This window comes from Balearica regulorum, chromosome 5 (genome assembly GCF_011004875.1).
Source record: "Balearica regulorum gibbericeps isolate bBalReg1 chromosome 5, bBalReg1.pri, whole genome shotgun sequence".
NCBI classification, from domain to species: Eukaryota; Metazoa; Chordata; class Aves; order Gruiformes; family Gruidae; genus Balearica; species Balearica regulorum.
The window spans coordinates 41,109,131-41,134,795 of record NC_046188.1 but is presented as its reverse complement, the minus strand read 5'-3'; the positions used below and the strand labels follow the sequence as shown (position 1 = coordinate 41,134,795).

Below are 25,665 nucleotides of genomic sequence, written 5' to 3'. Positions count from 1 at the left end.
TAGAGGGTTACAAAACAGATGGTTTGGGGGATTTTTTTTTTTTAGTATATGTGTTTACATATCTTAATTTACACACACACATGACAAAAATATATTATGTATAAAAAAATATATAGGTAGGTATCTTTATCAGTGTAAAAGAGAATCTTATTTTTCTTTTCTCTTTCCAAGACTCCATGGATCATACGAAGCTTTGAAAGGAGGCAACACCACTGAAGCCATGGAGGACTTCACCGGAGGAGTCACAGAGTTCTATGAGATAAAGGATGCCCCTAAAGATATCTATAAAATCATGAAACATGCCATTGATAGAGGATCCCTCATGGCCAGCTCCATTGATGTGAGTCCATGCAAACTTTGAACATGAGCCATAAGAAACAGCAGAGGAGAGGGACCTCTCCATCTGTAATCACATATATGCCACATTTTGGAACTCCTTGGTTTAGTCCACATAGCAAATATCCATTTCGAAGTGATGGAGTAATCTCCACTAGACACCACCCATTAGCAAACAGCAATTACCAAAAGGGAAACAAAGAGAACACAGAGGTGGGAAGAAGCGGGGACATCAGCAAAACTAGCACCCCCCCCCCCCTCAGTGCCCTTACCCAATAAAATGAGGTTAGTAGCAGTGTGCTGCAACTCTATTAAGACAGACACAAATCTTCATGTCAAAGATGCTACATGTGCAAATGCTTGGGAAATCAACCCTTCAATTGCCAACATAGTCTTATATTGTCTCCATTTACTGTGGTTGATTTAAAAGTGAAAGTACAAAAAAACCACCAAAACTAGCTTCAGTAACCATTATGGAGTATGAAATTGCAGTGAAGGCAGAACAACAACCAGTGCTATCAACCACTGTAGATAAGTATGGACCATCTAGCAGTAATGACAGAGAAGTTATCTAGTCTATCTTTTACCGCTCACCTTTCTTGTGTCATTTCTCTCTCCCTGCCTCGTCTTTCTGGACGATACTTTTCTCCCATTCTCTGTACCAGGATAACCTAGGCTTTTCCTACGGATCGGCTCCTCGGAGCGACATTGGGGAACTGATTGCTCGAATGGTGAAGAATCTAGAAAACGCGCAGATGACTCACTCCACTGTGGACTACCAGGGGACAGACGAAAGGCCGGCCTGGGTTCGTACGTTTCCAGAAGTGGTTGACTTCACAGGGCTTTTATTTACAGGCAGAACAGCTAGAGAAACATATCATCTATGCTTTTAAATCCTTATTTGGCTTCACTGAGTTATCCCAACACTAAAGACCTGTTCTTATGGATGCTATTTGACATACGCGTTAAAGGATTACAGTCCTTTCAAACACAGTGACTGATACTGGAGAGCTTTGCTGATACTGAGGCAAAGGGCTGTTGGCTTGTGGCAAAGGCTTATAATTTCCAGAGCTTATTTGTACAGTAGAAACGGAGAGCAAAAATCACACCAAATATGTCAAAGTCACACATGGGACTGGACATGATTTGTGGATTTTTATAAAGTCCCTCACTTGCAAAGGATGGAGAGAGCAAGAATATTAAAATACTAGAATGGAATAAGATTCCCGAGTGTGGAGGAGGTGTGAAAGAAAGAAAAAGCAAGCTCTGCATGGTTCTCACTCCAGGCATAAAAGCTCTTGGTGAACTTATTTTGAGACAGAGTGCTATGGACCTCTGCCCACCAACAGAGGGGAGTCTGGTCTCAGGATGCTCCTTTGAGATTACTGCCTTTAAGACCCTCGTTTAAAATGCACAACAAGGAAAATAAAAAACGTGTCGTCTTATATGTGTGATAAAATACAAGGTAACTCCAGCAAAACAGAGAGAGGGATGTTAAAACCATTAAAAGAAAATCCCATGTTAGGAAACTTAAAAGCTTCCAAATCGGTAGAGGGACGCCTTTGTCATGCAGCTGTCATACCTTGCCCTTTAGGGAGCTGCATTTCCATGACAATGAAACTACATCTCTCACTTTACGGAGAGGAAAAAACCCAACACCCACCCCAATTACATCATCTAAAACTTTTTGTTGCGCAAACCATCTGCTGCATTTGCAGCAGAAACAGATAATTTTTCCTCTTTTGACACCCATATTTAGTCTTCCTAAAAGGCTGAAACGATGTAATTCTTCGGGAAAGCCCAGTATGACTGTCTTGTTTTGCAAGCACGGCTGCCCAAATCACCCATGTTTTGGGGGGAATTTCCCCCCCAGTGACTCTCTACTCAACAAAACTTGGAAAACTCTATAGTTGCTGCCCTGGCAGCTGTTTTGCTGCTGGTTATTACATGCTCCTGAGCCGTCACCAGAGGAAAAAAAAATAAAAAAATCATGATTTTTGATGGAAAGAGGCAGATAGACTTCAGAAGCACTTTAGAGAAGGGGCCCAGGGCACCAGCAGATGTTAATATTCTTGAACAGAAAAGAGAGAAAGGGATTCTGAAAGGTAATGATAGCAACAACATGAGCAGAAATGAAGAAAAAAGGAAATGGATATGAGGTTATAGGCATAAAAAGTATGGAAACAGGCGGGAAAACAAAAAACCCCAAACAACCACAAACAGGAGCAGAAGGGAAATAATTGCGACAGCCAGGAAATACTTGGATGAGATCCTCCCTGTGCAAACTGAGAACGTGTCTGTGTGACCTTACTAATTCTCCATTTCCAGCCCTGCCTTTCTCATGCCATCAGATGTGTCAAGAAGGGATGGCAGAGTTACTGGCACGGCCTTGCAGTCAAGTCTCAGTGACAGACATAACGGAGGAGGGAAAGTTTCGCACATGGACCACGTGCGCATAGCGGAGCCTTCCCTTCCCATCGTTCTCAGTGATCTCTCCTATAAACACAGTGGACTGTGTGCACTTGCCATCTTCCTCTCAATTCTTTATCTCCCAGATAAACAGCATGCTGAGATTTGCAAATTAAAAAAAAAAAAATTAAAAAAAAAATCATCTATCAGACACACTAACAGTTGATTACCAAGACAGCAAGCAACACATTGCTGAAGCAAGCTATGCTCTTTCTGAATGTCTGTTGGAAAAAGTTTCAATCATGAGGATTTTAACAATTATGGAATAAAAAGTACATCTCCACTGGAAATTAATTTTTTTAAAAAATAATGTAAGTTAGTAGGAACAGTGTATTAAATAGGATGTTTTAATGTCATTGTGATAAGATTGCAGCCATGTGTAAAGATGAAAGCATTCTTCTAGGTGTTGATCTGCTCTGTTTCCAGTTAATATGTAATACCCTTACTGAGCCGTACAAGAACATACTATCCCAGAAAGGGCCAAATAGTTCTACTAATAGAAAATCTAATTGTTTTGATTAAGCATGCTATGTACTAGCATGTTCCGAGTACAAAAAGCAGTAACCTGCACAAAGGGAATAAGTAAATCACAAAATGTCCTTTCCAATTGATATTATTAACTTTCTTGCTTTTTTAGTTCACGCTTCACTCCTTTCTAACCAACAACATTAATTCTGCGGGCACTAAGCTTGGCCACCTTGACAAACGCAAAGAAGAGAACAAGACAAAAACCGCTGTCACCTGAACGGTGTCCTCCTCTCTCCAAAAGCCCTGGGTGGCAATACCTGCCTTAGAGCAGTTGATTGAATTTTGCATGACTCTTACATGTTTTTATCTTGTGTCTAACAGACCATAATGCCAATGCAGTATGAAACCCGGATGTCTTGCGGGCTTGTCAAAGGTCATGCTTACTCTGTCACGGCTGTGGAAGAGGTACGTACAGGCCCTTTACTCCAGCTATGGTCTATACTGGCTTAGAACCATGCATGTCAGCCAAACTATGGGGCGGGGGGGAGGAAGAAAAATGAATTATGAGCTACGGAAACAAAATTTATATTTAAATAAATGAAAGCCTTGTGTAGAAATAAACTTGTCCACGTTCTGGCTTTCTGGGGAAATGGATATGCCACCATGATCTGTTTGGACAAAGGTGGCCACAGCCAGCCACATCCTGGTATTGCAGCCTTCCCACACTCACTCCAAGCAGGTCAGGCTGGGCCATGGCCCAGGAAAGCACCATCACTGGAGGAGCTGGCATCAGTGCTTTGACAGGCAGAACGTGTCCTTTTGAACCCACTCTCAGTCTGTTCTTGTTGCATTCTTTTTCAATTAGACAACATATAAAGGGGAAAAAATACGTCTGGTAAGGCTGAGAAACCCCTGGGGGCAGGTGGAATGGAATGGACCTTGGAGTGACAAGTAAGTAAACAGAGCTTCACCTGATTTGAAAAAAGAAATTGCAGCTTTATTTGCCCTTATGCAGCTTGTGCATGACCCTAACATTTAATGATGAGGTATCTGAATTGTCTTTGCTGTCATTTTGACACACACACTTTGAAGTTGATCATAGTTGAGCGCTTAGCTGAAGCTATAAAAAGAAAAGGGTACCTAAAAAAGATGTTGAGGGGCTTTAATCAATGGAAATGAAGAGAGAGCCTAGCCAATCTGATTTTACTGTCTAGCAAGTTCAGCAATGTCCACTTTCAAAACAAGATGTGACAGTGGAAAAATCTTTTAAGTTACGGAAGAACTAGATGAAGCAGGAAGTCAGTACATGAGCAAGTTTGGATAGAGCTTCTCATTCAGTTTTCCTAAAAGGAATTTCAATAGCTACTCCAGCAATGAGAATCTGCAATCACTTTTGTCTTCAAGCTAAATAAAATGAACACAGTTCAGCAGATTTTTTGAGAGCTGCTAAGAGGAATCCTGAAGGGAAGGCAGAGAGGAGTAGGGCAATTGCTTCTTTATTTGGGCGTGTGAAGAAGAAGGTAGCATTGAGAACAAATGGTTGCAAGGCTCACAAAGGAAAAATTATATGGATGTATCAAGATGACTCTTTCCATTCTATGAGGCTTACAGTAAGAGTAGTAATTTTAATGAAAACTGTATTGCAAATTGTAATCTAACTTATGTACTCTTTTGAAGGTCAGAAGAATGGAACTTCATTAACGAAGAAGAGAAAATCCGCCTGCAGCACAAGATTGTGGAGGATGGAGAGTTCTGGTGAGAATATCAGTCAAGAACCTGTGTTTCTCTAGGACATATGCAACTATAGCAAAAATTAATCACACTGCACTACTTAAATCTGCTAAAAACCATTGCAGTAATCCCTGTTCGCCTTCATATTCCCCATGTGCCCTGCTCTGTGATCCCCTCATTCTCCCACCAGGGTTTGTTGAGTGCCACGAGCACAGTCCTTCTAATTATGCCACACTTCCACAAGCTCTCCATTACCCTTCCTATGCACCCTCCTCTCAGCCCAGCGTCCCCCGGGTTGGAGCTGCACCTGTGTTAATTGACCAACCAGCAGGCCAAAGGCATTAGGAAATCATGGCACTCCCACTGCCAACTTGCCCTAATAGTGGCAGTGACATGCGTCACCCTCCTCCACCTCACCAGGATCTTTCAGACAACCGCCCACCACATAAATCCATCTGGGTTCAGTTTCCCCTCAATTCCTGCAGGATATCATTTGAAGATTTCATGAGGCACTTCACAAAACTTGAGATCTGTAACCTCACACCTGATACTCTGGAAGCCGACAAACTCCAGACCTGGACTGTGTCAGTCAACGAAGGGCGCTGGGTGAGAGGCTGCTCAGCTGGAGGTTGCCGCAATTATCCAGGTGAGCAACGGGTCTTAAAAGTGATAAGGCCTGTTTGATGAGGACTGTATTAGATCCTACAGGTTAAGTCATACCACAGCCTGATCAGTGCTCGGCCATAGGAAAAGCCTTGCTTCGTCAGTGGATGAGGTGCGCGATTTTGTAGCTGGAAATCTACAGCCCAAAAGGCAGGTGTGGCAAAGATAAATCATCGTTCAAATATTTCACCGTACCCAAAGTAAGATAAGAGAAATCAACTTCACTCCAACAGTTAGATCTCACTTGAGAAATCCACCTTCTGATAGTTTTAGGTACTTGGGAATTTTATCAGAGGCCAATTCTTCGTTTTATATCTTCCTTTGCTGTGCAGTTTTGTTAGAACTATGTAAAACCCATAACACATAAAAAAATATACACGTATTAGCCAAATTTTAACCTTTTCCTCAGGAGTCACAGGCAGGGAACTAAAAAACTCTCTTTGATCACTAATATCATTAGAAAACTGAAGCTTTACATGTTTGCTTTGGCTTATTGGTGGGGTTTCACAGATACGTTTTGGACCAATCCCCAGTATCGCTTGAAGCTCCTGGAGGAAGATGATGACCCTGAGGATGAAGAGGTTATTTGCAGCTTTCTCGTCGCATTGATGCAGAAAAATAGGAGGAAAGAACGCAAGCTGGGAGCCAACCTGTACACCATTGGCTTTGCCATCTATGAGGTACCAGCTCTAAGCTTCGTTCTTAGCACCATGGTTGCAAATCCTGACAGTACGTGTTTACCAGGAGAGTCACTGAATCATTCAGCCTGACTACACAAATTGCAATTTTTACTTTGCAAAGAACTCAGGGGAAACCTGGAAGAGAGGAAGGAAATTCAAGGTTTTGTAACCATTCAGCCCATAGTAACCTCAGGGTTTACCTCATCCACAAGTAACATACTTTTTAAGCTTTTATGGTGTCTTAATGCCAGATTGTAACATTCTTTTCCATATATTCTTCAATTGCCCTTTCATCCTTGCTGAAACTAAACATTTCATTAACAGAATAGCGTAAATAAGGAAACAGACATCCAAGATGCATAGGTAGCGATGAACCTCTGTCCCTGTTATCGACTTCACAAAGAAGTCAATATTTACTCAGTCCCTTACACAAACATATGTAGTTCAGATCTTAGTGGATCTCATGCAGATCCCAAGAAAATTGGAAAGGAAGAAAGAAATTGCTTAGAATAATTATATAACTTGGGGCATTTTATTTACTGGCTGCATCCCCAGAAATCTATGTGAACATCGTTCTGTATGATCTATAAACAAGTGGCCTCACCTAGCAGCTCTGACTGGTTCTTCTCTCTGTTTCTCCTGAAGGTGCCCAAAGAGGTATGAGCAGAACGGAGGCAGATTGACACCTTGGTGTATGCTCACAGCTAGTGTTACTGTTGTGCCTGTCTGTAAGTCAGCAGAAAACTGTCCAGTCAAGCTTGTTTTCAGGGATGTAACAAAAGTGAAACTGCTAACCTTTCTGCTTTTAGTGTTTATTAGTAACATTTTGTGAGTAATTTTTAATTCCTTCTCACCTGCACCCTGTTTTCACCTGCGCCTTTTCCTTAGCCCTTCTTTTCTATTTGTACATGACCTGGCCATGGCTTGCGCGGTCGGTCGGTGAGCCTGGGTTGCAGGAAGCAGCATCAGCAAGCACTTGGCCATTCCACCCTAAACCACTTCCATTTCCTCCTGTGAATAATGCCAATGGCCTGTATCCTGTAGCCACAGACTTTTCTCTATAGTCTCAGGATTTGTTTGGAAAACAAATGGTATTTTCAGCCATTGAAGACAACGTATTAAAAGTACACAGATTAAGTTTTTCTGACCCTGCCCGTAGCTGAATCGTTAGCATCACAAGCTTTGCAAACAAGCTCACCTGGAGGCTATGTTACCCGGAAAACATGGAGATGACAGTCTGAATGTTTTCTTTGCTGACTACTTTACAGGTGGTTGGTTATTTCTGCAGCAAACAGCTTAAAAGTGTTCTTAGCCCACAATTTTCAACTTAATCTTCATATTTGAACTGATGCAATGTTTGATTATCAAGTTTCTTTAGCAGAATTCATGTTTTATCCATGCAAGGACACGTTTCCACCAAAAGCACCTTCTCCTTACCACACTGCATGTAGGAGTTTGCATATACCCTTCCTTCCCATGCCACTCTCCAAGGAAAGTAGCTGAACTTTGGTCACACACAATTTAGCATCCAACAAAGCAGTCAGATAGAAGTGCCTACTCAGCAGAAGTCAGCCAACGTGCTGCAGGTGGGCCCTGGAGCAGCCCTCAGAAGCCAGCTAGACCCAGCCAGTAGCAACTTAAAGGTGACAGTCTCTGTATCTGTTCCCAGCTAGCATCCCTCGTCGGCTCCCTGCTTGCTAAGCTGCTGCTTCATTTGTGTTTTCTGTCCCAACCATGTACTGCCTGCATGACAAGCCACCTGGGGAACGGGTAGGACTTCCTTGAAGACAAATTAACTCATTTGTTCTGCAGATGCATGGTACTAAGCACCATTTGCAAAAGGATTTTTTCCTCTACAATGCCTCCAAAGCTAGAAGTAAGACCTATATAAACATGCGAGAAATCTCTGAGCGCTTCCGGCTACCTCCCAGTGAATACGTTGTCATCCCATCAACGTATGAGCCTCACCAGGAGGGAGAATTCATCCTGAGGGTCTTCTCGGAGAAAAGAAGCCTTTCAGAGTAAGTTGCAAATCCATTTACTGGGTGAGCTTGCTAATCAGTTATAGTCATGTCCCCAGTTTGCTACCCCCTGTTTTTAATGTCCTTAACCTCATTACAAACTCCAAGCTGCAAACTCATTTCCCTGAGCTTCCCTTATAGTCTAACATCAGCCGACTTTGAATTGTCTTTGCAGAAGCTTACTACTTGCAGGATATCCTTTGTAAAAATACCATTAGCCATTTTTAATAATTAAAATGAACCTTTTTTTGGTTTTTATTGCTATATGCCATTGGCTGATGCTTTGGCCAGATAGATCACTGAACCAGATCTAATTTGAGTCCTGAAAGAATCACAGAAGTAGGTAGTTATTTCTTTTCTATCCTGCTCCTCAACTAGTGTCCCAGAGCTCAGCAAACTGCCCCCAGTGTCACTTTGCTTAGGCCAAACAGCTTCTGTTTTACTCCCAGCTGTCAAAGGTCGGTGTTAACAAGGCTCTTTAGAAGAATAAACCAGGCAGCCATGCTCCTGGAAGTGGCACTTGGGATGCTCAGCTCAAAATGGGAAAAGCTATGTCTAGAGCCAGCAGCTGGAATGCCTGGAAGCCAGCTCGCACCGCTGCCTGTTTGGAAAGTTCAAGTGGCTGATTACAAACCAGTTACAGAAACAAACAACATTGGGAACAGCCACTTCCCTGATTTATTTACTTTCTGCTTTCTTCTAGGGAGGTTGAAAACATGATTGAGGCAGACCGTCCATCGGTAAGTACTGTCCCGGGCCTCTTTCGTACGTGAATAGAAGTAAGGAGAGGAGGGGCATCACATCTAGGGAAACCTACAGCAGGAAACCATTTGGGGCCACGCAACTGATCCTTTAGCATAAATTCCCACATTTTCTCATCAAGATACTTTTATTAACACTTGCTTTATATACATTACTTGCTAATTTGGACAGACCAAAGTCTTTTGACAGATTTGAAGTCTGTTCCTGGCATAAAGAACCTGGATGCTAAGCATTGCCTTTGCCTCCATCAGTTCATTCATTTACTGGGGAGGCCTACCTCTGTGCTCTCAGATTTGTCTGTGAAATTGGTATCTCATCCAATAAAGGAAAAATGTACCTTATTTTGAAGTACATGCTTTCCGAAAAGGGATCCTACTGATATTCTGATTCAAACTAGCATCCACAACAAGCTCTAGCTCTTCAGCCTGGGGTTTTACACATCTATATTGGAATATACTAGAGCAAACAATACAATTAGTCTTGAAAAAAGAATCAGAGGAGATGCTCTTGCACAGAACAGAGCGCCACCAAACCTTGCTCAGAAGTTTACCCCTTTTGTTTGCTGTCATGATAACAAAATAGCTGTCCAGATCTGCTGGAATTTAATTGCCACTTCAGATAACATTGATTTGTGGGCACAGAAGTCCAGTCTCCACTGCACTGATGGGCCAGTAATAGCCAGAGCTAAAGGTACAATAGAGATTTTATCCAAGCAGAGTCCCAGATGAGATGGGGCACTGATTTGCTATGGTTTCTGCAATTTCTTGGTGGGTGCATTTTCCCTCATTTTTTGAGATTTGAAAACTGTATGAATATAAGAACGGGAAAAATAAATGCGACAAAGGGAAAGAGAAAAAAATGACACTTCACCATCAGCTATGCATAACGTGCATAAAATTTACAATTCTGTTTAAAAACACTTTTAAAAAAATGTCTTTTTTTTTATACAGAAGAAGAAAAAGGGCAAGGTAGGTATTTGTGCAACGTGCTGAGTGCCAGCGAGACAAAGAGCACGTGCAATGCATGCAGCAGGACCAGAGCTCCTTGGGTTCCTTGGCATCATTAGTGATTTCTCTGCATCTGGAAACTGCTCTAGTTAATGAAGGCCACCGGATAAGAGGCCATTTGCAGGCAGCAAAGATTTTATCTTCCTGCGCTATAATCAGTGAAATAGCTATAGCATTATATTCCCCTCTCATTCAAGGGGTCACAAAAGGGTGACAAACTTTTCAGCTTTACAAGCTTGATCCTCTGGGTTGCCCTTCCTTCCTGCCCCTCCATGGGCACCCCAACAGCCCTTTCTAGTGAAAGCCACCCCTTCTGCAGACATGTGCCCTTACATTCACTTTACATTGCCCAATGCGGCTGCTCCTCTTTCCTGAAGTTTCTGCTCACCAGAGTTCAGGATTCTCATTCTGATTCTAAACAACACATTTAGGACCCCAAAAACGTAACCGGGAATTTTCATCTCAAGACAGGGTGATTGCAATTAATACTCTAGGGTAAAACATTTGCATCTTGTAGCAGCTTTCCTTGTTTTAAATGCACTAAACCAGAACAATTGCATGTGGCTGCTAACAGCTGAATGCTTCAAGAATTAATACAGAGGAAAAACATAAGCTTCACATACTGAACAAGCTTGTACACAAATACACACTTCCTGTGTAGGGTTCAGATTCTGTTTGCTTTCAGTGCTACTGTCCTTCACAGAGAGGGGCAAGTTCATCAGTTTAACTGAGAATCAGGAATCTGGGAGGCTTATCTGGCTTAAAAAAAAAAAGAAAAAAAAATGTAAACAGTTACTGGCTTTCTGAAAAGGAAAGCTAGAAGCCAGAGATAGCACTGTTTTGCCAAAAGACTCTTGCAGCTTTTTTAGCATGAGGAGAGCAGTAACTTCAGAAATTCCTCCACCTTTTTATTTTTCCTCTTTCTTTTCTTCCATTCCCAGCTCTGGCTTCTCCAGTCACCCTCTCAGGGGAGGAGCCGCTACTGCATGTGCTTTACCACAGCATGGGTGTCCCCAAATACTTTTCCTTCCACTATTTTTTGTGTAATTTCCACTTCTCTTTTGCTCTCTTTCTTCTTCTTCTAGCCTATCATCTTTGTTTCCGACAGAGCGAACAGCAATAAGGAGCTGACAGCAGATGAAGATGCTGGCAAAGATGGTGAAAAAACCCATGTGGATGAGAAAAAGGTTTCTGCAGCAAGTGGCAAGGGGGAAAACAGGGCTTGGTCTGGTCAGCAGGAAAGAGTGGCTGGGGAGAGCACAGGAATGGGGCAACATCCTTAGATACTTAACAGCTTTTCATCAAAGCTTGGCACAACTTGCATCTGGTTTACGTAGATCTAATGAGCATGAGCCAACAGAGACTATCCCTTCAGTTATTTAACACCTGTGCTGGAGGATGTAGTTGCTGGAAAACATCTCCCGGTTGCTCTCTCATACAAGGATCCCAGCGGTGAGAGACCCCTTGCCCACGAGCAGCGCAGTTCAATCCACCCTTGCTCAGCCCCCCGGAGCGGTACCCACTTTACACAGGGCACACGCGCAAATCGCACCCAAGGGGCTTCAGGAGCTCCTGGCAACAATCACAGCCTCTCCCCACTGCAAATTACACGGCCCTATACCAGTCCCTCTTGGCCAGAGAAAAAAAAGCCTGAGTAACCTCAGGAGCTGCTGTACCCCTCCTCTTTTCTCTCACTACCGGAAAGGAGGAAAGCAGGGTAGCGAATTCGGAGTTTCTGCCTGCAGGTGGTTGAGAGACACGAGATGCAACAGCCAGATCCTGCACGCAGGCTCGCAGCATCTGAGCGGCTGCTTACAGGGAGCGCGCTGTTCTGCTGCACCACTGCCAGAGCACGCGGGTGGCGAAGTCAGAACCGATCTTAACTTTGCTCTGCGTTTAGACACACAAAAGTAAGAACTAAGCCAAGGAATTCCCTTTGCTTTGTTACGCAATTCCTGTAATTTATTATTGGGGGGAGGAGAATAAAATATAGTTTTCTTTTTCAGTATCGGCCTCGGAGTTCAGGCTTGCTCTTTGCATGTGTCTGAGAAAGCTTCACTTTCATCATTTTCCTGTCTCCTGTGCAACTTGTGTCCAGCAAGGGGTCCCCTATATTACAAATCGCTCTCAAGCCTGAGTCCCTCTGGTCAATTCATTGCCTACAGGGCAGCTATGGAGCAGATATGCCTCTTCAGCTCCAAATTTCTCCTTTGCAATGTTTTGAAACAAAAAATTAGAACATAAGTATCTGTCAGTGAAAGTAACGCTTTAGGCTCCTCCCAAGAGAAAGGAAAGCAATGGGATGAAGTTAAATATTCCGCAGTTTTGCCAAGGAACACATTCAACCACAAAAAAGGGGAAAGAAACAGGAGGATGACCCGTTTCTCCAAAGAGCTCCAGATTCACTAAAGGGCTCCTTTGTGCAAGGGCGAGCGAGCCCCGCAGGCCTCTTCTCTGCTGGGCAGAGGTTGTATCTCTTCTTTGCTTGTCTCTTTTCAGCGTCCTTCAGCAAAAGCTCGTGAGGGGAGTGAAGAGGAAAAACAGTTCAGGAATATTTTCCGACAGATTGCAGGGGATGTGAGTATGCAACCGATCCCTATGTTTGCATTAAAGCAGCCTAGCCACAACAGCATCTAAATCAACTGCTTCACAGATTGAAAACACTGGATTTTAAAATTTGCTTTGAATTTCATTCCATCAAATTTCCTTTGAGATCTGAAGCTAAGGAAAATCAAATCAAAATCCAATTAAGTATACAGCTATCCTCATATGTACATATAAACTATTCCCGTTGTGTACAAGGGAGCCTTAAATTCAGGCTTTTATTTCTATCACTACAAGCTACTATTCTGCACAGCATGTATAAGTAAGTTAGAAATACAATGCCCTCCAGTATATGTTTAAGGAGGTAAAAGTACAAACAGATCGAAGAACCGCATAAATCAAGAGGCTGCAAATGGGTTGCAGGGATTTCTGGCTTATACAGTGGCTTGAAATCACTACTCATTCTTCTAGTTGTAGTTTAATAAGCACTATGGTAACTTTAGACCTGCCTCGTACTGCAGCCTCAAGAAAGATTTGGACTAATGTTCATATGAACTAGAACGCTCTCTAGTTTGAAGCATGTATATGCCATACTGAGAAGTGACCAAAGACTTCATACTTTTGGCATATCCATCCATAAAATGATCTGCTCAATAAGGAACGCTGTAATTAATGATATTCTCACCATATTTCCCACCAGGACATGGAGATCAATGCTGAAGAACTCAGGAACGTTCTCAATAACGTCGTAAAAAAACGTGAGTTTGAGCATGTTTTTCAGTAACCCTGGACAAAGAAATCTACGATATTAACCCTCTACCTGAGTTGCACTACTTATAGTTTCAAACCCACAAATTTCCTAGCTACACTTCCATGGACTTTGCATCCGAGACTTTAGCGAGTGGAACTTTTCACAGAGATGCTCTGTATGAGTGACTGAGTACCAATAATGCAGAAATAAGCAACTGCTCATGGAAGCACCACACAGGATAACATACCATTTCTAGCTGTCTGCAAATGCCCCTTAAAAAACCAGCTCTAATGGAGAGGCAGACCTTCTGTCCTGTTTAGCAAACTTTAGCCTACAGACCCTGGGCTTGCTTAGTTACCTGGAAGTTAGAGTTTTCCAGAGGTTTTTAATGTATATAACAGGTCAAGAAAAGTAATGTCTAATTCACAAGCAGTAACATTACTTAGAGTCTTTTCAGATTTCTCTACCACTCATTTCTTACTGGATGAAGCAAGTAGGTTTGGCTTCTACTTTGAGTAGAGTTACACCTAAGAGGAAGAAGCATTTGCTGACTTGCATGATCTGTTTTCACCTGGGATCCTGTATTTCAGATAAGGACCTAAAGACAGAAGGATTTGAACTGGAATCCTGCCGCAGCATGATTGCTTTGATGGATGTATCCTTTCCTGGTGAAAGAGTGCTCGATACCACACTAGTCCACTTGGGTTTTATTTCCCACCACTACACACACAACTTCATAAGCCAGGAAAGCAGGACAGTACATGATAGTCCGTAGTCAGGTAACACAGCATTCCTGCTTTGGTGCATCTTAACTCCAGTCATCTCAACATTAGCGTAGTTGGCAGAGAAAATATCCGAAAACAGAAAGGTACAGAATCAGTCAGTCAGTATGATACCCTTCCTTAGGTATCAGCAACCAGCCAGCTCAGGCACTAAGGCATGATTTTTTAATAATTTTTTTTTTAACCAACTCAACATAACTACAGTTCTTGCCAACAAACTTACTATATTTCTCTCTTATCTTTAAGTTTATAAGGTATTATACATTGCAGTGCGTGCTTAGCATGCAAAGCATACAGAAATTGTCTCAGAAGTATAATAAAATACACTACAAGATGCCATATGAGGTTACCTCTGATACAACATCTCTCAGTTTTCCTATTTGACATAACACATGATTTGAGAGAACGTAAGCGCATTCAAACATAACCAGAACAAAATTGTAACTACAACCCAGAGCCATAATGGTTGGAGCCTAAACACGTTTTTGTAAATGGCTTTAGTCAACGTTTTGCTTAGTTCTCAATTACTTTTAAGCAAGGCAGAAGGAACTTCACTCCAGGATAAAGCTCGGTTGTCTTGAAAATGCTGGATAAGCTTTACATTTGGAAAGAGCTCTCTAAAACATCCTGCTCATGTACTTTATAATAGCTCCAAGGAACAAGCCTCTCTCCTGTACCAGAGGTTTGCTTCCACAAAGTACAAATAGTACTTCATGCTCCTGAAACAAAATACTGTGCACAATAACCAAAGCACTCACAAATATTTTACTGTTCATCTCAGCCAGCTCTTAATGCTGAGGAGATCCTGAACTCAGTTTCACATTCATCCCTTCACCAGTAGCTGCAGACTTAATTAATTTTCTCTCAAAAAACATTGTGGCTTTTTTTACCTGAATGCTTGCATCACAGACAGACGGCTCAGGGAAGATAAACTTCGATGAGTTTCGACATCTCTGGGACAAGATTAAAAGCTGGCAGGTATTGCTGGTATCTGCAGTTCTGTTCTTCACAGGTTCGGCAGCACAAAGCTTGTGTAGGAAACCCAGACCTCACTACATACACTACAACAAAAAGAAAAGCTAAAAAAATTGCAAATTAGATTCTAAAAAGAAAAGAAATGTCTCTCCTCATCCTACTCACAGCCTAAGTAAATAGCCTGAACCTCTGAAGCTCCAGAACTCTTGTAAGAACTTCCCCCATAGGAATAGCACGGAGGCACGCAGATTGGAGGAGGAGGGTGACAGGAACTAGAATCGGGCCTCACAAATAGCTTAATTAAGACAATCAGGAGAGAGGATTAACAACATAAACTCAAGTTAATCAAGGAGAGTCTCTAGGGGAGAGCTTTTTGCTTCTCACAGCATGGATCTCAATTATTTTACTTTGTGACTGAGAGGAGCTCCATGCTAATAACCCAGACTGCCCAGAAGCAGCAATATCAGGCAGAAGGCAAAGCCTCCAAGTGCCCGAGGCACGCGTCCCTTACCCACTCAGTGCGTGCAGTCAACAGAAGCACAAGCTTTTATTTCTGTTGTGTATTTATTTTTTTCTTTTTCCAGAAAATTTTCAAGCGTTACGACACGGATCATTCAGGAACCATTAACAGCTATGAGATGCGCAATGCAGTCAACGATGCAGGTACCTCTCCTACTGTTCAATGCCCGACAGCCAAAGAAACCTTACTTTGGTTGATCTATCACAGGGTGAAATCGGGAACACAGTGCAGCCTTTTAAAAAGAGACCCTACAGAAATTCAAAACATCCCTTTTGAGAAGGTCAGACCTTCTCAAATACCCAAACAGCAAGTCTCATGTCTTGTCAACCAAATAGATCTCTTCAGCTCTTTAAACTTTCCAATGAATGATGCTCTGCTGTCTTAAGGATCTCCCACTCGGGGTCCTGCTGTTCAGGGGGACCAGCAAGCCCTGAAGACATTTGATTTCATTTAAGCTGTGGATTGTTTATGTTTGTGTAAAATAACAATTAAAGACCAGTGGAAAACCTTCAACCCAAGCGTACAGGCACTGAAACCAAGGCAGAGCAGGTCAACGTCCAAGTTTGCATCAGAGGCAACAGGATGGACATTTCTTGAGTCTCGCTGATGTTTCTTAGTGGCACTAAGCCACCACGGGCTCAGTCTCCTCTTTTACCAGCGCAGTAAGAAGACAATATTTTGCAAAAGTTGCAGTTAATGAAATTCATCCTTCAAAGAGAGGCTTTTGACTTTTCTTGCTGCTTGTCTCAAGCACACTGGTGCGCTGCGTTCCCTGGACAGCAGGCCTCCCCGAGAAAATGTCTTTACCAGCTGCTGTTTCTCTAAGGGTGCAAGATGGCTTCTTTAATCAGAAAATCTGTAGCAAACCTATAAACTTAAATGTGATGATTTCAGTCACACTTCATTTTCAGTAGTATTTTGGCACATCAGTTACCAGTTCATCATGGAACAGAAGCAGATGGCTATCTTGTACTTTACAAAACATCAGTGATTTGATGCTTTGCTAAGGACAAAACTACATCTGGATTTGGAGTCCTGCTGCACTAGAAATACGGGTCATTTTTATTTTCCAAGTTTCCATTCTTACCAGGAAAGTTGTCAATGAAAAAAAAATAAATTAAATACCTCCTATCCTGACTGTAGAACTAAGAGCACATTTTGCAATAAAAATTTCAGTCTTACAGCACGTGGGCTGGGCATGACCTTGCATTTAGGCAACAACCAGCAGCACCCAAGTCACGACAGACCCTTTATGAAGCACGGTCACACGCTGCAGCAGCCAGTGCCACAGTTGGGTAACACCACGCCGAGGAGTTACCACCTTATCTATTTTTTGACCATTGTGTAATTGTGTTTTCACAGCAACTTCCTCCTATGTTTCTGCCACCCAGTTTTTGTTGCTTTGCTCTTCTCAGGCTCAGCTAAGCTGCAAACTCTGTGGTGTAGGCCTCTCCTCTTCACGCTTACAGCGTGAGGTAACTCACGTGCTACTGGCCCTCCCAAATCATAATTTTAAAATGTTACTCCTGTTTTAAGAAAGCAGATGGACACAGGGAAGATCCTTATAGTTTTACTTCATTTTATTTAGCGGGTGCAGCAGTACCCTCCAGCCTGAGCCTCGGCTGGGCCCGGGAAGCACCTATGGCCAAACCTCTCCTGGAGGCCTGAAAGGTATCAGCGCTTCCCCAGGCTGTGGCCAAGCTGTGCCCCATTTCTGGTCCTCCGCAGGGTTTCGGCTGAACAACCAACTCTACGACATCATCACCATGCGCTACGCCGACAAGAACATGAACATCGACTTTGACAGCTTCATCTGCTGCTTCGTGCGCCTGGACGCCATGTTCAGTAAGTGGCTGCCCTGGTCTTACTGCGCTGCCTCCCCTCCTTGCCCCCAAAACACACTTGTGCTCAAAGCACTACTGCCTACATATAAGTGTTACTAATTTATGTGCGTATCTAAAAATATGACAGCCATCCCATACAAACCCAAAAGAATATAAGGCATTGCACTTCTCTTTGTATTAGTTAAGGAAAAACATAGCAAAAATACTTGCTGACCACGTAAGTAAATATCTACACAAGTTTGCACAACACAGCAGAGGCACAGTTTGGTTTGCTATCTGGGATCATCTTTACACGCGCAGTAATTTAATCTACTCTGTATGCTTTTGTTTCCTTGCTTTAGGGGCATTCCACGCCTTTGATAAAGATGGAGACGGCATCATTAAGCTCAATGTCCTGGAGGTAAACTGGTTTACGTCAGTATTTCTAACACAAACTCGCAATACTAAATTTTATTTGTATTATTCATTGCACACATTCTCAAGGGAACCTATGAGAGTTGGTCTGAAATTATCATCCAAGTGGTAAGAGTCCACGAAGCTGCCTAAAAATTTTGCTACCTGTTTTACACAGAAAACGCCTGTATCCATGATCTGCCAGCAACAGCTGCTCTGTAAGACTCCAGCTGGTGTTGAAGGGCATGATACCTTCGTATAATCTTTAAAACATTTTAAAAACCATTTGAGTTTTTTTTTTTTTTAAATGAGGCAATTTAAATCAATTATACTTTAGTTTAAAGGGTTAACTGATAATGGGGTTTAACATAGTTCTTTACGTTTTTTAAAATCTTATTAAGAAGACTTAGAAGTTTCAACTTAAAAGCATGTCTTCCACTAGGGAAACTACAAAAAACCCCTTCACTCTTTGCAAGGGAAGGAGGAATAGGAGCAAGAAGCCTAAGACACAGTTCCCCATGGCCAGTATGCTCCATAAGTATCACCAAGCAGCTGCCTTCCAGCTAGAGACGGTGGTGTCTCAATACAAGTTGTGGAGGATACCAACAAGTTTTTCATCCTTTAATTCTAACTAACTCTTCTTTCAGTGGCTGCAGCTCACGATGTACGCGTAACACCAGAGCCAGCACCAACTTTCCTCAAGGAAAATGCACAAGACTTCTGTTTTGAGTAACTGTTTTGAAAGCATTTCCTTATTACATGCTTCATTCAGCGAGATAAACAGCTCATGGGAAGAATCGCTTGGAAAAAGAAATATCTATACTCCAGCAGGCAAACCAGTGCGCATATTCTGTAACTACTTTTATAACTTCCATTTTTCTTCAGGCAACAAGGGTTAATTTATTGATGACTGAATTAAGCTTTTTCTGCATGGTAACGACATGGAGCATGCGTCGTTATTCTGCTTATGCTGACAACTGGAAAAGTCTTCCCTCAAGTCAGGCAAAACGGACTGTATCCGAACTGTGAAAGTCGAAGGTGTTTACTACCTTGTAATTAATTAACTCTGTCCTGCTTTTGATACTACAATTTCAGTCCTCTTCATAATGTTGACCGAATATTTCACATGAGATTGTGCTAGATTACATTAATATTATGCATCCTAATCACTTACGTTGTTATAGATGTGACTCTGCAGGTTGGCTCTCTGCTATGCTAGACACGTGGAAGGAAAGCACAACAGACCCCAATACCTAGGTACAGAGGAGTCTTGTATCAGAACCGAGCAATTTGCTCTCATTTTTAGTAGCCGCGTAGTATCTTCATGTGTAAGTACAATTAGTTTAATTGAACTGAAAATAAAATCAACTGGATTTTGGCCTAATCTTTAGGGTTGGTTTTGGGTTTTATTTTGAAAGAACAGAGGAGGATGAAACACTGAGCATCCTTCCATCACACTCCTGAATATAGAGCAACTTCTGGAGTTTTATGGCAAGCGTGAAATCACGTTCGTATCTCAAACACTTTGCTAGTTTGCTCCTTGAATTAAAAAAAAAAAAACAAACAAACAACAAAATCAAGAAACCCCACAGTTGAGAGGTTCCATCATTACCAGCTTTAAGGATGACAGGCTTTCAGAACTGGGCAACCATTGATCGATATAAAAATGGAAGGTAAACCAAAATGTGCAAGAAAAGGTGTGAAGAGATCAGACTTTGTCAGGAGAACCTTCTACTTAGTTCTCCAGTGGTGAAAAGTAACAAAGCAATCCACTATTGTAAAGCAAAATTGTAAAAACAAATTTAACTGAAAGGTCACCAAGAAACGGAAACCCCTTTGACTATAAAGTTTTGCATATTGTCTGGCACTGTAACTTACTCTGAAAGAGTAAGAAAATACTATAGTTTATCTGAAGAAGAGTTATTCTCCTTTAAATTCAACTTTTGTTTTAACCCAAATAACATTTTTAAGATGACTTAAGAACACTAGAAGCCCTGGGTCCCAGCCAAGTGTATTTTCCATACAAAAAATTTGGCAGAGATGTGATGTGCAGAGAAAAACAAAATCTGTCTGTCAAAAGATCAAAATCAGTATTTTTGATTGGCAACTCAAACTGGTCCTTAAAGTCCTGGTGGGTGAACTACCAACAGCTCTAGAGAGCTTCCCTTTCCAACGGGCCGTGAAACAATTGAGTCGGTACGTCATCTTGGTGGCTTGAGCTGGGGGGACAGTTTCCATTTTCCCTGCCGAACGACTAGGTCTGAGATTCCTGCACATTGGGAGGGGAAACTTGCAACGTTCCTGCCAGTGCCAGAGCTTCAAGGTGACCTGTCTGGTTTTATCCAGCCCTCTTAAAAAAGAGGAAAAAAAAATCCGGAACAAAGTCAAGTTCTACCAAATCTTGTGAAAGTATCATTCTATTCAGAACACAGAAGAATCAGACTGACAAACCATAACAATATAAAGAATTTTTATTTGTTTATTTCTTCTTTTTTTCTTCTTTTGCTGTGTAAAGTTTCATTATTATGCTCACAGCTTTGTACCAAAGTGAAAGAAGAAAATCAATGTCAACCTGTGCACATGTTCTACACAGCTTAAATTATTAAATATTCAATTATGTTGTTTTATTCCACTTCCATTCTTCAAAAAGACTGTTAAACACTTAAGCAAAATGAAATCTGAGAAGCTGGCAGGCACATATAACAGAATATATACCTACACAGTTTGCTCTTTTACTATTACATATTTTACAAACAGTAGCTGAAACCGTTTCCTTATCCTTCCTCACATATTCTGCAACTCTGGACAACTTCTACTGTTTGAATGATAGTACCTTACAAGGCTGAAAACCAAGATTCATCTGTACCTGTGTTTTAATTCAAAAGAAGGGAAAAATATTTTCTCAACACCACATTTTTGTTTCTGGGAACCTACAGTTTATTGCGAGTTTTCAGTTATCATTTACCTTGATCTGGAATTACCGTACAGTTTGAAAGCGTGCATTCAGAACTGAACTACTTCAAACACACCGTACAGCCAAACTCCTGTTATTTTGCAGAAGTCGGCTCATGCGCTGATAACATGTTTAAAGTCTGCAATCCACACATAAGTGACACAAGGCAAGCAGAAGCTGGGATATTTAATGCAGCAGGTTTCCCTCTGACCCCTTCCACAGATAGAAGCAGCAGTGTTAGGCCATGAAGTATTTTGCACTGTCAGTATTTTTCCCTGTGATTTGAAGGAAAAAGGAGGAATGGATATAGACCAATCCTAGCATTGTCTTATCATTCAATAGACCTGAGGCTATTGAGGGTCGGGGAAGGCTAAGCTTTGCAGCACGTGTGAACTTTACGTGATCGCTTTATGCTACTCACACCCTCCTTTAGGAGCTTGGGCAGGGCTTGGTATGCCTATGGCGCAACAAGGTCTCATGCTTTCGAAAAGCATGATATAAGCTGTTTCAGTAGCGCCTGGCCCATTCTTTATATCATAAAGACCGTAACGCCTCTGAGCACTTTCTGTCCGTTGAGGAGTCTCATAGCTTAATAAGCTCAGTGTCAGTCCTGCTAAGAGAAAAACGGTGGCTTGCCCTCCAAAGGGCCTGCCATATTTAGTGAGCCATATAGCAAGTCCAGAGCTCATTGTTTAACATTTGACTAATGAAATAAACACGGCGAACCATAAAATAAACCCTCACTCTACTCACTCTTCTGCAACTTTTTACCTGCATAAAAAAAACAAACTGAAAAAAAAAAAGTCCTGAAACAGGCTGCAGATGTGCAGTACTGCTTTTAATGCAAATATTATGCTGTTAAATTTCACAAATAGTCCGCCTTCCCAAAGTTACCAATGCTCTTCAACCAGCGCTATATCAGGAGTCAAAACCCCAGGCTGCAAGACTTGAGGGGATCTCATTAATTAGCTACCAAGCCAACACATTAGTTTCCCACCCATCTTCTGCAATTGCCTCCAGAAGAAGCGAATGGCCATTAGCAAAAGCTGGACCAAATTCCAGCTGAACAAATAGGAAACCTCCCCACAGAACTCTAGGAAAGCCTGGGGATTTCCACAGCTGCACCTCAACTTCATAGCAAATCCTTTTAAGATATTCTAAGGACAAAGCAGCACAGCATTTTCCTCTGAACCCCTGAGCAATTTTTAAAATTGTTTTTAATTTATGAAGCAAAATTTTATAAACGTTCACGCAGCTCTGCTATTTTCCTGCCTTTTATCCATTTAGATTCTTACAATATCTAAAATGACCTAAAAGGAGCAAAAGACACCACTGCTAAAGCTAAAGCTGGATTTCACAAGTCCAGACCTTTCAGGAGGATTGTTTTCAATAACAGATAAGGAAGTGTCATGGACTACAAGAAAAGGAAGTCTGCTTCCACCAACTAGAAAAGATAAACCCAACAAGCAATCAGGAATGCAAATAAAGTGTAATAACTGTGTTTGTTGCAACATCTAGTGAGAAAGATCTTTACACGTTCCTGAAAACAGCTGAAGGAACGCAAAGAATCACAAGGAAGAAGTAACAAAAATCTACTCTCTCACACCATTTTTCAGAATGCTACAATCGCTCCACATGCCTTGTCCTCAGGACACATACCTCCACAGCTTCACTTCAAGCACAGTCCACAAAGGACAGCTTGAGATATTCACATTGTTTATGCCACACTTTTGCATGCTCCCTCATTGTGGTTCAAAAAAAAAAACAACAAAAAAACAAACAACCAAACAGGAAAAAACCCACTCTTGAATATTGATAATTTTGGAAATGGTTTAAGTATCATGCAGTCTTCTGCTTTTAGGTCATGAAAAAAACAAATACTCTTGGAGACTCTAGAGCAATACAGCCTGCATCAGAAAACATTTACACTGCTCAGAGATTTCCCTGAACTTGATTCTCTCTTGAATTTCTTCATCCACAGATCACAGAAAGAAAGAGAAAAAAACCAAAACCCAACCAACCAACACCTCAAACACACACCCCAAAAAACTCAAAACAAAAACCCCCTCAAAATAGCCTGGAGTCTGAGCCACATACTGGGTTTTTTTCCTGTCCGCAAACAGCTTAATAAAAAACCCAAACAAATCACCAAAAAGTATTGGAACCTCAGAAATTGCTGTGTCTTTTGAAGTAGGATGCTACTGCATCTCATTCCTATTCTACTCCTGTCCCACAAAAAATCATCAGCGTCAAGCAATTACAGAGAAATTATGCCTGTCCGCTAAGACAATACAAAAATAGTGTTCTTCAGAGAACAGAGGCCCTGAAGTTCCTTGATTGGATGGGAGATGAACATCCATGGGCTTCCCTCAATCACTTCCTTGGCCTAAAAAGGCTCTTTTATAGTCAAAGAATGAGGCTATAAAACTTATTTGGTCTATGGTTGGCATACCAAGCCTCTAAGTAGTGGTGAAATAGATGCCCAGTAAAAATAGTATATTCCATTTGTTTGAACAGCGCTGGATTCATTTATAAGCAGCTCAGTTTTGACACTGGACTGTCTTTACCTTCTGTTACAGTTTAAGGAAAGCTCAGCTTTTTTTTTTTTATCCTGAGCAGCAAGTTAGGCAAAAGTGAACACAAAGCTCCTTGCTAGATTAACCTCATTAAGAGAGCTCTTTGCTAAATTAGTGCTGTTATGGGAGAGAGGATCGCAAATGCAAGAAGTACACATCACTGAACTTAATGGGTAAAGTTTTCCACCGCAAGGGACACCCACAGAGGAACCCTGACAAGTAGGAACAGTCTCGCCCTCTGCACTGGCTTCTCTGTGGCACCTTCCATGCATTAGTAGAAACAAGACTTTTACATGCAATATGCATTTTTTTATCCTCGGCTTCTGCTTGAGAACTGTAAACTTTAAAATCCTTTAAAATCCTGCTCCATTCTTTCCAGCTGAGTTTTTGTGAACTTGATATAGCCCAAGCCAATTAAGCCAGTTCACAACAGAAACAAGACACTACCTAAGACAGGCAATGCCTTTGCTTTTCTCTTAGTTTGCTGTGCCATGAAGATACGGGACTGCAAAGCTCCGTCACTACGATTCCAAATAAAATCAGGAATCCAACTACGGTGTTGTATGGAGATAGCAGTGGTTATGCTGATATTTAAAACAAAAGCCGACACCACTTACTTCTTCCCTGTACATAAGGACCTATATTTAAAAAGACTAAGATCGCAAAGGACGCGAGTGAAACCACTGTTCTGGCTGTTTTGCTGCTGCTGGCATACCTCTCAAGTAGTAACTGCTTTTCTCCAAATAAACAAAATACCTCAGGAGGTATAGTATTAGGGCAGTCTGTCACTGTATATATTGTGCCAGTTATAGCAATTTTTACACAAGGAATAAAAAATAAGTTACAATTAACATTAAAAAAAAATTAATTTATTCCAGTTCTCCATAAAATACCTTTTCTTTTTATGAAGAAAGTAAAAATGTACACTGGATATTCAGCTTACGCTGTTGGAATTTGTGATATTCTGGTTTGCAGAATTTTATTAAAATCAGCTAAAAAAATTGGATACAACATAAAAACAGACATGTCTTAGACACTTAACAGACTTCAAGCTGAGTTTGCAAACACCAGCACCTATTGTCATGTAAGTTCTCAACACCCCTCTGGGCTTCCCAAAAACTCTCAGACTATGCTGCTTAAAAAAAAAAAAAAAAACACAGAAAAAAAACAAATAACAAAACCTCAAGGGAGACAAGAGGAGGGAATATTCTTATCTGTCAATGAATTAAAAACTTGCAAGAATTTTCCGTTTGGGCCACATATTAATTGACCAGCCTAATTTCTACAGAGTGCAACACAACCTGCAGTCTCTGTAGCACGGCATTTCAGGCCCACTCCATTTTTGCATTCCACGTGGGAAAAGAAAGAGGAAAGACTGGAGTAGGAAACTGCTATTATTTGGAATAATTCTGACGTATAAAATTACTTCCCAATGTGGGAGGTGAAAAGCTTCATGAGTCAATCCTGCTGTCATCTTCAGCATGTCTTTCTATGTGTCCTACAGCATCCTAGAAAAGAACCCAGAGAAGTCAGTTAAAAATAATAATAATAAATTAAAAAAACCCAACCCACAAAAAACATTGCAAAATATTCTTGAAGCCTCAGTGAAACTGACATTGTGGATAATATACATTTTTTGGCTTAAAGCATCTAAATAAATAAATATCAATGCCAAGCAGTTAAATCACGTATATAAAACTATCTCACATACCGCATCATTCAAGGCAAATAAACAGCTTCCCTTCTGATGAGAAGGGCCTATCAAATGAACACATCATATCCAAAGCCAGTGCTTAAAGAGAAACCAAGAATTCTAACTTCCGCTTCTTAGTTCTCAAAGAAACCTTCTTCCATTGTGTATTTTGAAAAGCATTCAACAGGAAGGTAGTTTATATTACCAAGGAGTAAAATAAAAATAAAAAAGTGGATTTTACTAACCAGTCTATAGGTAACAACCCTCCTTCCATCCACCCACCCCTTTCCACATCATTTAATCCAACTGGCACCCAACTCTTATGTCTTCTTCATTTTTTCCACATCTGTGCTAACATTTACTCAGAAATTTATGCATTATATTTAAAGATTGTTAGCAAAACCAATCACGGGTGAAAAATAAACAGCATCAGCATCCACAACAATGATGAAGGGGAAGCAATGGATAAAAATTAAGAGGATAAAAATCTGTTTCAA

General features: G+C 41.3%; 2 protein-coding genes across 5 annotated transcripts in view; one reads left to right on the top strand and one right to left on the bottom strand.

The window, feature by feature from the left end:
• CAPN3 (calpain 3) overlaps window positions 1–19,522 on the top strand; it is a 29,625-nt gene extending 10,103 nt beyond the window's left edge. The window contains exons 5-23 of the mRNA XM_075754410.1: window positions 172–340; window positions 1,002–1,142; window positions 3,655–3,738; window positions 4,139–4,224; window positions 4,951–5,028; window positions 5,490–5,650; window positions 6,178–6,347; window positions 8,160–8,368; window positions 9,072–9,108; window positions 10,081–10,098; window positions 11,223–11,324; window positions 12,637–12,714; window positions 13,382–13,439; window positions 14,023–14,087; window positions 15,124–15,192; window positions 15,774–15,852; window positions 17,438–17,554; window positions 17,895–17,953; window positions 18,594–19,522. Coding sequence (XP_075610525.1) covers window positions 172–340; window positions 1,002–1,142; window positions 3,655–3,738; window positions 4,139–4,224; window positions 4,951–5,028; window positions 5,490–5,650; window positions 6,178–6,347; window positions 8,160–8,368; window positions 9,072–9,108; window positions 10,081–10,098; window positions 11,223–11,324; window positions 12,637–12,714; window positions 13,382–13,439; window positions 14,023–14,087; window positions 15,124–15,192; window positions 15,774–15,852; window positions 17,438–17,554; window positions 17,895–17,953; window positions 18,594–18,620 — 1,807 coding nt within the window. The 3' untranslated portion in view covers window positions 18,621–19,522. The remainder of the gene's footprint in view (window positions 1–171; window positions 341–1,001; window positions 1,143–3,654; window positions 3,739–4,138; window positions 4,225–4,950; window positions 5,029–5,489; window positions 5,651–6,177; window positions 6,348–8,159; window positions 8,369–9,071; window positions 9,109–10,080; window positions 10,099–11,222; window positions 11,325–12,636; window positions 12,715–13,381; window positions 13,440–14,022; window positions 14,088–15,123; window positions 15,193–15,773; window positions 15,853–17,437; window positions 17,555–17,894; window positions 17,954–18,593) is intronic.
• Window positions 19,523–20,399: 877 nt separating this feature from the next.
• Window positions 20,400–25,665, bottom strand: part of ZNF106 (zinc finger protein 106) — a 48,152-nt gene continuing 42,886 nt past the window's right edge. For all 4 annotated transcript variants that reach the window (XM_075754406.1, XM_075754407.1, XM_075754408.1 and 1 more), the window contains exon 22: window positions 20,400–24,983. In XM_075754406.1, the coding sequence (XP_075610521.1) occupies window positions 24,927–24,983 (57 nt within the window). In that variant the 3' untranslated portion in view covers window positions 20,400–24,926. The remainder of the gene's footprint in view (window positions 24,984–25,665) is intronic.